This window comes from Diuraphis noxia, unplaced genomic scaffold (genome assembly GCF_037042655.1).
Source record: "Diuraphis noxia isolate RWA-SAM2 unplaced genomic scaffold, SU_Dnox_SAM2 contig0001, whole genome shotgun sequence".
NCBI lineage: Eukaryota > Metazoa > Arthropoda > Insecta > Hemiptera > Aphididae > Diuraphis > Diuraphis noxia.
In genome coordinates this window covers 23,763,241-23,775,523 of record NW_028301711.1, presented here as the reverse complement: position 1 = coordinate 23,775,523, position 12,283 = coordinate 23,763,241, and the positions used below count along the sequence as shown (strand labels likewise).

Genomic DNA, 12,283 nt, shown 5'->3' with positions numbered 1-12,283 from the left:
TTCAGATCTACCAAAGGTCAAATTACGCTCATTTTTTAAGATGCTTAAAACAATTATGTCATATATAATTGAGCTTGCATGGCTATATGCCGAATTACACATGATTAAAATTATATTGTTGTGTGTCATGTTTTTGGCTGTATATGAGGTAAACAGTGGTATTATTTTAAAATACTGTATAATTGTACAGTTAAATTTACATTTTTTATAATTTATTAATTGCTATATTAGGTGTGTTTGGTTCATTTTGTGTTGGTTGTATTGGTGACTATTTCATTAGTATTTAATAGCCGTATACAGTCAATTATTGTTTATATTATTTCTGTGTATGTATCTATATTGTTACTTACCAAAATGATTTATCAAATTGAATATATACGAGAGGGTACATGGAATGTCACATGTCCAGTATGTATTATAATTTGAATACAATTATATAATTTTATACAGTTAAAATGTTGTTTAATGTTGTTTAAGGACCCTCATGATCCAGATAAAATGAAAGGTTATAATACTGCAAATTGGGTTGGATTTAAAAAGTCTACAGCTAATGTCTCATTACTCAATTTACTAAAAGGATATATTTGTAAGTATTTAAAGCATGTACATAATATCTATTAAAATTGTATAACTATTGATATTAATTCTCATAAAATATATCCATATTTTTACAGCTATAGTTTTTGTCATCACATTGCATAGAGTTGTAATCACTCGGCAAAAATATAAAAGACATTTAAAAGGTAGACCATTGGCTAAACCTTTAAGGATGTTTCCAGGTATTACATTTAAAGATGTTGACCATGACATACCTCATTGTCTTAAGTATTTGTTGAATTTTGGATTTTATCGATTTGGTGTTGAGGTATTGTTTTATATAATTAGATATTTAGTACTTTTATTAATTTTATTAGTTATGGCATATAAGTAGAAATTTAATGTTTGTTTATTTTTCTTAAATTTTTTATGAGTTACCTTTTATATTTCCATATTTTATTTCTAGATTACTCTTATTGCTGTAGCAGTATTAGTTGGAACCAGAATGGACTTTTACGCAGTACTGTATGCATTATGGTTAATGACTTTTGTAATGTTGTCAAGGGGAACTTTAGCAAAAGTGTGGATAATTTTTATGTTTTTTGTTGTCATCACTATACCATTGCAATATGCTATTGTGATTGGACTTCCTCCAGATCTTTGTTTACGTGAGTAATAATTCCAAAAATATACATTAGATAGATTTTCTAAATTTTAAAATAAATAATGTTTTGGTAAAAGTCAAAAATGTTAACCAATCGAGTAATATTTTCTCCCTATTTTATGCTAACTCAAATAAATAAATAAATAATTCCATATTAGATGCATAAATTTATAATAAAATTATTATTATACTATGTGTCCTGTCAAGAAATAAATAGCTGGCGATTTTTGATAATATGCCTTAAGTTTTAAAAAAACAAAATTAAAAAACATGGCCAAGTTGCATAAAAAATCTTTAATCGATCAAAGAAATCTTAATTCAATAAATAAAATTAAGTTGATTAAAAAATCTAATTTGAATTAAAAAATTTGAAATTCATATAAAATCCAAGTTGAATAGAAAAAAAAAGCCCCTTGAAACAGTCAGTTGAATGAAAATCGAACAAAAAAATTAGATTTTTAGATTTTTATTCAACTCTGCCTTTCAACATTAGTTTGTTTTGGTGGGGGGAGGGGGCTTCACGTACGTTAAAACTGTAGTAAATATGATATTTAGTGGTTGCACGAGATTTCCTTTCAAAAATGCTAATTTTGTTAAAAAAATGTTATGTTATAAATACCTACTATATAATAAAAATTATTTAAATTTTTCACTTATCATATTTTTTTTTTTAAGTTAAGTTTTCTAAATTATTTTAAAAGGAAAATCACCCATAAAAAAAATTATAGGGAATAATAATAATGTTTTCAAGGTTATGACATATTGATTTGTCTAAAAAGAGTTTAATATTCATTTAAGTTAAATAAATTGTTTTTTATTTTAAAAGTCAAATGATATAATATAAAATTTACAGGTCAAATTATCAAAATTTTACCCTTTATAATTTATGTGTCAGCTCAACTTACTCTAAGATTACTCAAACATTATAAAAAGGATGTTTCATGAATGTGTTTTATCTATGTTGCGTGTTGGTTTGAGAGTAAAAACAAGTATTATGTTGATGCCTTCGTCCTAATTTTATTACTTGTGGTTGTGTGGGCTGTATTACAGATAGCTTATTAATAAATTATAACTATTATAATCTATCTATAGATGGAAACGATCGTTTTGTAACCAGTTATTGGATTCATTAATGACTTTATGAATTGAGTATTATTATGGCTGTAGAAAACAAATTCAACTTATGTTTGTTTACTTTTCTCTCATTTTAATTTTATGTATTAACAATCCATACAATTTTGTATGAATGTTTCCACTATTATCCTCTAGTCAGTGTTCACATTTCTTATTTGTCCATTATAACTTCTATTTTATCTATTACAGAATGGCCATGGGATGAAAATGAAATTATGAAGAATTTCCGTGACTGGATGTTCTTACCAGACCCTGATTCCCCACCAGATGCATATAAATTATTATGTAAGACAAATTAATATAAATTATAATAATATATAATGCATTATGCTTATTTTATCCTATAAAATGAAATATCTATAGTATACATATAATATAAAATATTATAATTTTTAAGGTTTTAATTAAAAAATGTTTGTATTTTTTTAAGGTGATTTTATTGTGTTATTATTTGTATCTCGCCAATCTATTGTCTTCAAAATAGAAAGAAGACATATAGATGTGGAATATCCAGGAGGAACAAATCGTTCAATTATTGAGGAAGCTGAAAAACCCAGTTTTATAAATCCTGTTCCTGATTTTGTATCTCACATAAGGTAATTTTAAGATATAGAACATTAAAAAATATTTTATGTTTTGTTTGCTTGTAAATAATTTTATTATGTTCATAATTATATATATTTTTAGATCATGGCTTGATATTTTAAAACGTATTGTTCTCATTGGATTTATTTGGTTTACATTAGCAATTGTGTTTTTAGCCGGTACCAATAGAGTTAATCTATTTTCTCTTGGATATCTAATAGGGTCTTTTATATTTTTATGGCAAGGCAACGATTATTATCTTCGACCTGTAAATGTTATTCTTAAATGGTACTGAATTCATTTTATTTTAAAATTAAATTTGTATAATATTTTTATTACTGAACAACAATTTTCATATAGGTGGAATAAATTAATACTTTATAATATTACTGTTATTACCTTGAAAGCTATACTCCAAATACCTGGATGTATTTTTATGAATTATATGAAAATGAAAGCTTGTTGGATGATTCAACTATTTGGTATTTCTTGTATTCAAAAGTTTTCTACTAACCATCCAGTTACAACGTCATCAGGTATTTAAAATAAATTTTAGTTTTATTTATTTGAAAATATGTTGATGTTGCTTTTGAAATGTTGATAAAAAGCTTAAATTAAAATCATTTTGTGTATTAATTTTGAAATCTTGTCTTTCAGACAATGATGATTGTGAAATACCAGTTGAGCATGTTGGCCTAGCATGGGATATTTTATGCTTTGGGTTTTTAATCTTTCAAAGACGTCTTTTTAACAGCCATTACTTCTTTAGAATTGTGGATGAAACAAAAGCAATGGCTATATTAGCCTCTAGGTAATCAATATTTATTATTGCATTTTATTTGTGTAAAATATGCATGAATTATTATAAAACATTTAATTGATAAATTAAATAAATAAATAAATTAGGTTTAAGGTTAATTAAATTTGTATTTTAAAAATACAAAATATAATTACTTTTAAAAATATTTGAAAAGAACATAAACATAGTATCATAATAATATATAAATAATATAATATAATACAAATTATTTTAAATAATATTATTCTTACCAAATATTATCAAAATTATTTTCTATTAATCTCAATTAAAATTTAATATAATTAGAGGAGCTGAATTAATTCAAGAACTTTCACAAAAACGAATCCAAGAACAGCATGAATCAGAAAGAAAGGTTCTGGAAAAAATCAAATCAAAAATGGACCGAATCAAAGCTACTCAAAAGAAAATTCAAGGTTTTGGAATCAAGGATCCGGAATCTCACGAAAAAGGTATGATGATGTAATTTTAATCTTTCTATAATCAAATAACTTAATTTTGATCAAGAACTTACCTATATAAATAGCTATTAAAACATACATCAAGCAGGTAAAATGCATATGTATTAAATTCTAAGTGTGACCATCATTTGAATATAGTTTTATTATAATAGTATTAATAAATCTCCTTGGAAGTTGTATTAATTCTTTAGAAGTTAGAAGTATAATAATATTATTATTTTTAATGTTCATGTGGAATGATATAACATTTAACTGAGGTACATCCATGAAAATGTGGAGATTTTTTTATTTTAATCTATTTTATAGTTTAAAATTTATCATGAAAATCTAATAAAAAGTTAGTTATTATAAAAAATACTAATTATAAATATACATAATATAGTAGTGTATTGATTGGAGTTAAAAGAAATAAATAACAATTGTATGGGCCTGTGTGATGAATGTTTGACAATTTATACATATAGTTGGTTTATAAAAAAAAAGTTGCCAAGTATATTATAATGTAGCAAGGTACTTAGTCTTGATAGATTAATTGATTTTTTCTTGGTTTACTATCTGATTTTGATTTGATTTTAAGTGGTGTGTGAAATATTAATTGTGGTGCTGTGATTCAGTGCAAGATACCACACAGATTTTTTTTTTTAATTTTAATGCTATTTTTTTGCTTGGAAAATGCATCATAACTCTTTGATTTGACTAAACATTTTCTAAAATCTATAATAATATAAGATCATTGTATGAATTTTTCGCTGCTCACATATGGGAAATTAAAATACAAACAAAAAACTGTCCATCTCAACGAGAACAGCCGAAGAAACTGCGTTCGCCCCCTTAGCCCGCGATCTGTCGGGCAGTTCGATCCTCCAGAGTTTTCACACGCCACTTGAAGATGAACCACCCACACTTTCTTACCTGCAACCGCCAACGCCCACGTCCACTGTCCTGACTGTATCGTTGGATGGTTACCTTGATCCGCAGCGAATTTCGTTCAGTAGCACCACGCACCGACGGCCGCTGTCGTTTGACGAAAGTGCCATTTATTCTGGTGTATTTTCACCACCACCAACAATCACGCAACACCGACGTCAGTCCTCATTGGGTGTTCCATCTACCTGGTATCCGCGCAAACGGTCGGCCTCAGCAACATCTCATCATACTTGTGTGTACTCATTTTCTGCTAATGCGTGTTGTTTGCACATTCTATAAATATTATACATACTATTTTATAATAAATACCTATATCGGTATATGAGCAATTTTCTTATGCGTGTATATATATTTTTGTATATAGCTGTACATATTATTTTGGCTTAAAATATCTTAATATTTTATTAAGTAATTGTTTAATATAAGTATAATTGGTCTTGCCTTGGTATGGTTGGTGTGATTGTTCCCATACATTTGTATCATTATTTAGAACTGTTTTGATTTGATTGAACTATTTTCATGTGTAGGTAGGTATACATTATCTGTAACAATGTAATACATTTATAATATTCTATATAAGCGAGTTTTATAACATTTATGAAACACTACTATAGGAAAATACATAAATAATATAATGTGTTAAAACCTTACCATCAGTGATATGACTCAATTAGAATTCTTCTTTTTGTAAGTAATAATAACAATATCTAATTGCGTTAGACAATCTCATAATTGGCTAATTGTGGTTTGCAAAAATTAGTCTCAACTAAATCATGCAAAGTTAAAAATATTTAAAGAATTATTAAATAACATGATTTTTTTTTGTATTTTATTTAAGCAAAGCAGTCTTGACATTTATAATTACAAATTCTACTTAACAGCATATTGCATATAATTTAGTTTTATTAATTAAACATTTATCTTTGCGATACTATTTTGTGAAACCATATGGGATGTTTATACTGTTGTGCCTGTTGCTGTCTGTAAACTTATCTCTCTACAAAGCTTGATAATTAGTTTGAGACTAAGATTATTTTAGGTATTTATTTAACGCATAGTAATTTTTATCATTGCATAAAATATCATAATTAACGGTAACATGCACACGTATTATATATATATTATTCATTAAGAGGATGCCACTCCCCCATGTGTTTTGTCAGTCTTACAAGTGTGTAACATAGCAAATTTTATGTTCAGCAGATCATGTATAGCTCCTTTAGTTTAAAATTTAGAGTCAATTGACCCTTTATAATAATTAGGGCCCGGAAGTTGATGACCTTAAAAAGAATAAAAAATGCCCTAAAAAATATGTAAATATGACATAAAAATGGCAAAAAATGACCTAAAAAATTACAAATATTAGTTTTATATTAATAAAATACATTTTTTTTTTAATATTTTACTCTATTTTACTATAAAATTCTAAATATAACATAAAAATGACAAAAATGTCCTTAAAATAGGAAGATCAAAAAATAAAAAATATTTGTTTTATAAATTTATCAAAGCTTACAAATTATTTAAAAATTAAAATCATTGCATTGCACAATTAGAGCGTATTTTATGTTATCGAAAGTAAATGAACAACGATTATCTGTTAAGAGGACGCTACACCCGCATGTGTTGTCTCCGTCTTACAAGTGCGTAACATTGCAAAAACTGTTTCGCGAGGGAAAGAACCAGGAAGGCTACAGTTATAACTAAGAAACGAAATTTTTACCACATAATAAGGAGAACATTAAATAATTTTACCGTGCAACGTTGTTTTCAATTTTTCGATATCACAAATAGAAAAAAAAGTTCTTAGTGTTTCAAAATTCATTATTTTTGCGTTTTTCAAAATCGAATAACTTTTTTTTTTCAATTCTTATATCAAAAAAATAAAACAACGTTGCACAGTCGAAATTCCCTTTTATCTGTGGTGAGAATTTCGTTTTTTAGTTATGACTGTAGCCTTCTCGGTTCTTTCCCGCGCTAAACAGTTTTTGCAATGTTACGTACTTGTAAAACGGAGACAACACATGCGGGTGTAGCGTCCTTTTAATAAATATTTATGATTGGAAAAAAACTTCTCTCTATGTCCACCGTCCACTTAAGTGATTGAGGAAAATCTGAAATGTACCAAATCATCCGGAAAACACTCACTTGAAGCTTCTTCACCATTTAAAATTTTTGAAATTTTTGACAACGACAAATGTAATCGTCGAGATGAAAATGAATAGGTCTTAGCCTGTGGTAATTTCCAAGTTTTAAGTTATCGGCATAATGGTTGACAAGAAACAATAAGAAATGAACTAGTGTGAAATCAGTAAAAATGACTAAAAATTTGGGAAAATTACCTAAAAATTTCAAAAAATGACTTAAAAAGTAATTAACACCAAAAAATGCAAAATAAAAATTAGTTATTCAGATTCAAATGCTTATGAAATAGATTTGTAGTCAGGAGAGCATCGTCTAAAAAGTTCCAAAAAAAAAATGCATAATGCATCAACTTCCAAGCCCTAATAATAATTAAAGTTAAGATCTTGGCATTTTATGGGCTTTTTATTATATTTTTATTTTAAAATATACAAACAATTTACAATTTAAAATACTCACAACTCACTTTAAAATAAAAATATAATAAAAATCCCATGAGATGCTTTAGATAATAATGTTATCTTTAATTTTTATAAGAGAGCAATTCATTCTAAATCTTAAACTAAAGGAGCTAAACATAATCTGATGAGCATAAAATTTTCTATGTTACACACATGTAAGACGGAAATAACATATGCAATTATGGCGTCCTCTTAACACAATTTCTGTTATACTGATCATCATTAATCTAATATCGAAGAAGAAAAAATGTTATTCATTTTACAGCTTAGTTTTATGTTATAGTAATATCAATAACATATTTAAAATATTATGTTCAACGTTAAAAACTACAATAATTATGGTATTTTATACTAATAATTTTTCCATACTTTTTTATTGATCATTTTCGTTTTAAATAAAATTTCAGCTTATTGTTTTATATACAATTGGAGATAATAATAAAAATAAACCAAATCAACTTCAGATGAAATATAGATGCGCTGTTAAACGATATGTGAAGTCTATGGTTTGTAATTATTATGTACTCTCACAGACAAATATAATGTGTTATGCTTAACACTAATGAGTCATAAACAAGCACTAACATGAATTAGCTTTCTAAATTTGTTCACTAAACCACTAGCAACTATAAATGAGACTTGTTTAGATGTCTGTACCTTTAATATTTTATTTTTTAATACCATCCATTATTTTTTCATCTGGCTTATTGACGATTTTTCACCATCAAATACCTACATCAATCGTAATAAATTTATTTAAAAATCATTTTTTATTCCATGTAGTATTTTGATAAATAATATAAATTTATTCATCACTACTTATTGTACAAATATTTAATAAAAAGAAAATATTCTTCCAAATCCATTAATTACTTATAAAATGTAAATTGCTTAATAGTCTACAAAATCTAACTTTCTTTTTGATCTGTACATTTTTTATGTATTTTTATTTTGTTAATCTTGAATAAGCATACATGTTTAGTTTAAAAATAATTATAATTTCTATGTTTATAAGTTATACTTATAACTATTAAATATTTAGGATATTTAAAATGATATCATATTTATTTTACTTGTATATATATTATTTAATTATTTTAAATATTATTTAAATTATGAACTCTTTGACCTTTACTATAAACTTGTTTCATGATGCATATATTCTTGAGAATAAACAAAAATATAATGTTCTAACGATCGTGTAATTTGTAAACCATAAAATAATGTAAACTGTCTATAATTTTATAGTTACAATTTATTTATATTGTGTTTATAATAAAAAAATAAAAAATAAAAAATAATAATATGAAATGAACAAATAAATATTGCATATAAATGCATACCAAATGAATAAGAGCATATATATACATATTTCTTAAAATTTAAAGAATATACTAAAGTGATTTGAATGTTTATGATTTTATAGGTTTCTATATGTTAAAATACAATAATAAATATTAATGATTTTGGTTAATATTAATACTTTTTATTCGATTTATCTAAGACTTAGATAAAAATTCATCTTAGGTATTATTAATTTTAATTTCAAAAATTAATAGATTCATACTATTTTTTTTTTTAATTAAAAATTAAATCATCTGTATTCTATTCATAAAAGTTATACATTTATTTTAATGAAAAAAGTTAAACAATACAAAATATGTAATATCATAAATTTTATAATCAGTTATTCTTATATAGGTATATTGGAATTATTTAAATGTTCAATTTATATGAATTTCATAACATGATTCAATTGATGTATAAACACATTTTCACATATATACATATTATAGTAGTATGAAAAACTAAAAACTAATCTTTAAAAACAAAAACACCTATATTTTCAAAATTATTGATTCATTTTTGGCAAATTTAAGAACCTATATCGTCTAAGCTATTAACTGTAATACATGATCTATATAACGCATATTCACATTTTTCAATATCATCATAGAGTTGTTACATTAACTGCTAATATCGTGCTAAATGGTATTTGATTGAAATATATTGTTTGTCTAATATTTTCAAGTTCACTCGTAAAAACTTCTTGAATCTAACAAGTTATTCAAATATAAGTTGTTTATTTCCTTATTTGAAACAAAATACATTTTTCTCTTAAACAGTAAATAGTGATATTTTATACTATTAGATAGTATTGGTAAGTTATTTTAATAACTTAGTATTAGGGTTGTCAGGGTTTTTAAAATTAATTATAATATTCTTTTTGTACAGGTATCAATATGTATAATTTGTATATAAATTATATTGAATTATTTATTTATTCTGTAAGATCATCTTACCTATTTTATTTTTAAATATTTTTTTTTATTTTTTGGTTTTGTAATTAAATTATTATAATACAATTTTTTATTATATTATAATAAATTATTATAATATTTCTGTTATCATAAATAATGTTTATAAACTTATTGCTTACTGGTGTCCATGTATACTTTATTTATTTTACGTTTGCATTAATTAATTATCTGTATAATAGGATTACATATAATAACAAATATCATGGTAATATTTGTTTAATATTGTTAATTGCGTCTTATAAAATTTACCCGATTAAAAATGAAAAAATAAAAATTGTGCACATGGATTTTAAAATATTTTCAATACAGCACACAATTTTTTTAATTTATTAGTTATATTTTTAATTAGATTTAAGTGATTTATTTGTTTATTTATTAAATTAATAATCTTTATTAAAATGTAATTTATAATGAATATGAATTCTAATATAAATATTTTTAAATCACTTAACTCTTTATAAAACTCACTGTTTTAAAATAAATAATTTGGCTTAATTTTGTTATTTTTATTATAAATCCAATTAGTTGATTTTTTATTTTATAAATTGATAAATAAACAATAATGCAATTCAAGCATGGAGTGCAATTGTTTTTATGTTTTTCTCAAAAACATAATATCATTTTTTTCGCACAATGTTTACATTTCTTTTTAATCATAATTTTATTATTTTAGTAGGTTTGTGTTGATAAATATCTCAGTAGAACTATGATAACTTAAAAATTAAAAACCTAAAAACAAATTGCATTTTTGCAATAATGATTCAATTAATGTATTTAACTAATTTTAAAATTCCTCAATAGTTCAAAGTTCATGTTATAGTTCTACTGTATATAGCAGGTATTTAAATGTATACTAAAATGATTTTTGATGATTTACAGCTATTCGTTCTGGTGATTATTATATGTTTGATGAATTTGATGATGAATTAGATTCAATTGTGGAAAAAGATAATGAATTAAGTGATGACTCACTTGAAGATTCAGACAAGACTGACACTGACCAATTTGTGTATAAAGTAAATAAAATATTAATTATTTTGTATTAAATACTTTATATTCAGTTTTTAATTATTATTATTATTTTAGAAAAAAAAAGAAATGGATAAATCAGTTGTTGGTGAAACGAGTAAACTAGCCATGTAATAATAATTAAATATAAATATTTTATCTATTATATTATGTACTATTAATTATTATGATAAATATTTAGTTGAGCTTTCTAAAGTTATATACTATTTTTTTTAGGCTTTGAGTAAAATTGCATATTTATTCACCATTATTTAATTTCAACTTATCAATATTAAAACAACATTTTTTGGTCTATCTATGTATATTGTAAAATATGAATAACTACCAAATATTATATAACATCATGTATCAACATTCAATTGTTTTGGTAAAATTTTTCAAAAACAACACCTGATACACTATTTTTATTCAATTTAAATGAATAATTTCATATTTTATAATTCTTATCATAGATAGATAGGCCATTTTTGTATTGGTTAGATATAAAATCTTACTAAAATATTTTTGTTTTAATATTATTATTATTATTATTTTTTTTTTTGTTATAGGGGTGATGTCAAGAATTTGAGAGAAGGTATATTATTTTATTTTAATTAAATTAATGTAAATATTTAAGTATACATATTGTTTATCAAAAAAATTTAGATGCCCAAGATGGAGATAAGTTAAAATCATTCAGTAAGAAAATTAAGGAAAATATTTATTTGTTCATGGCTTTTGTCAACAGTTCAACTAAAACATTGACTAGGAAATTAAATAAAATTTCTCGAGACTATAGATATGTTATCAGAACACTAGCAGTTGAAAAGAAAACATTAAAAGTATTTAATTATTACATTTTACATAATTTATTTTTTAATATATCATTTATATTTCAGCAAAATCGAGGTTTTGGAATTGGTCTAAGAACAGGCTCATCAATGATTTGGCAGCCTATGCCATTTGTTGGTAAAAGTGTTACATTAAGGTGAGTCTGTAGTCTGTAGTCTCAACATTTATAGTTGTCCAAAATGTACAAGAATTATTTATAGAAAAATGATTTATTAAAAAAGTTGTATTTAAAATTGTCTATGTTAGCTATCGAAAGAAAATTGTTACAGATTTCTTACTGAAAATTTTTAAGATTTTCATAATTTTGATGAATTTTTTCAACATTTAAACTTTTATTTCACATAAAAAGTAACCGTGCTTAATGTGCTTACGTA

At 24.2% G+C, this 12,283-nt stretch overlaps 1 protein-coding gene across 11 annotated transcripts in view; it reads left to right on the top strand.

Annotated features, from left to right (window-relative positions):
• LOC107173000 (piezo-type mechanosensitive ion channel component-like) overlaps positions 1 to 12,283 on the top strand; it is a 38,700-nt gene that overhangs the window by 20,224 nt on the left and 6,193 nt on the right. For 9 of the 11 annotated variants that reach the window (XM_089218002.1, XM_089218001.1, XM_089218000.1 and 6 more), the window contains 17 exons: positions 6 to 148; positions 232 to 408; positions 478 to 586; positions 675 to 865; positions 1,004 to 1,205; positions 2,525 to 2,620; positions 2,766 to 2,931; positions 3,023 to 3,208; positions 3,281 to 3,456; positions 3,578 to 3,731; positions 4,026 to 4,189; positions 5,007 to 5,357; positions 10,929 to 11,065; positions 11,136 to 11,188; positions 11,627 to 11,652; positions 11,724 to 11,899; positions 11,957 to 12,045. In XM_089218002.1, coding sequence (XP_089074128.1) covers positions 6 to 148; positions 232 to 408; positions 478 to 586; positions 675 to 865; positions 1,004 to 1,205; positions 2,525 to 2,620; positions 2,766 to 2,931; positions 3,023 to 3,208; positions 3,281 to 3,456; positions 3,578 to 3,731; positions 4,026 to 4,189; positions 5,007 to 5,357; positions 10,929 to 11,065; positions 11,136 to 11,188; positions 11,627 to 11,652; positions 11,724 to 11,899; positions 11,957 to 12,045 — 2,596 coding nt within the window. The remainder of the gene's footprint in view (positions 1 to 5; positions 149 to 231; positions 409 to 477; positions 587 to 674; positions 866 to 1,003; positions 1,206 to 2,524; positions 2,621 to 2,765; positions 2,932 to 3,022; positions 3,209 to 3,280; positions 3,457 to 3,577; positions 3,732 to 4,025; positions 4,190 to 5,006; positions 5,358 to 10,928; positions 11,066 to 11,135; positions 11,189 to 11,626; positions 11,653 to 11,723; positions 11,900 to 11,956; positions 12,046 to 12,283) is intronic. The other 2 variants (XM_089218006.1, XM_089218007.1) reach the window with 1 other exon arrangement.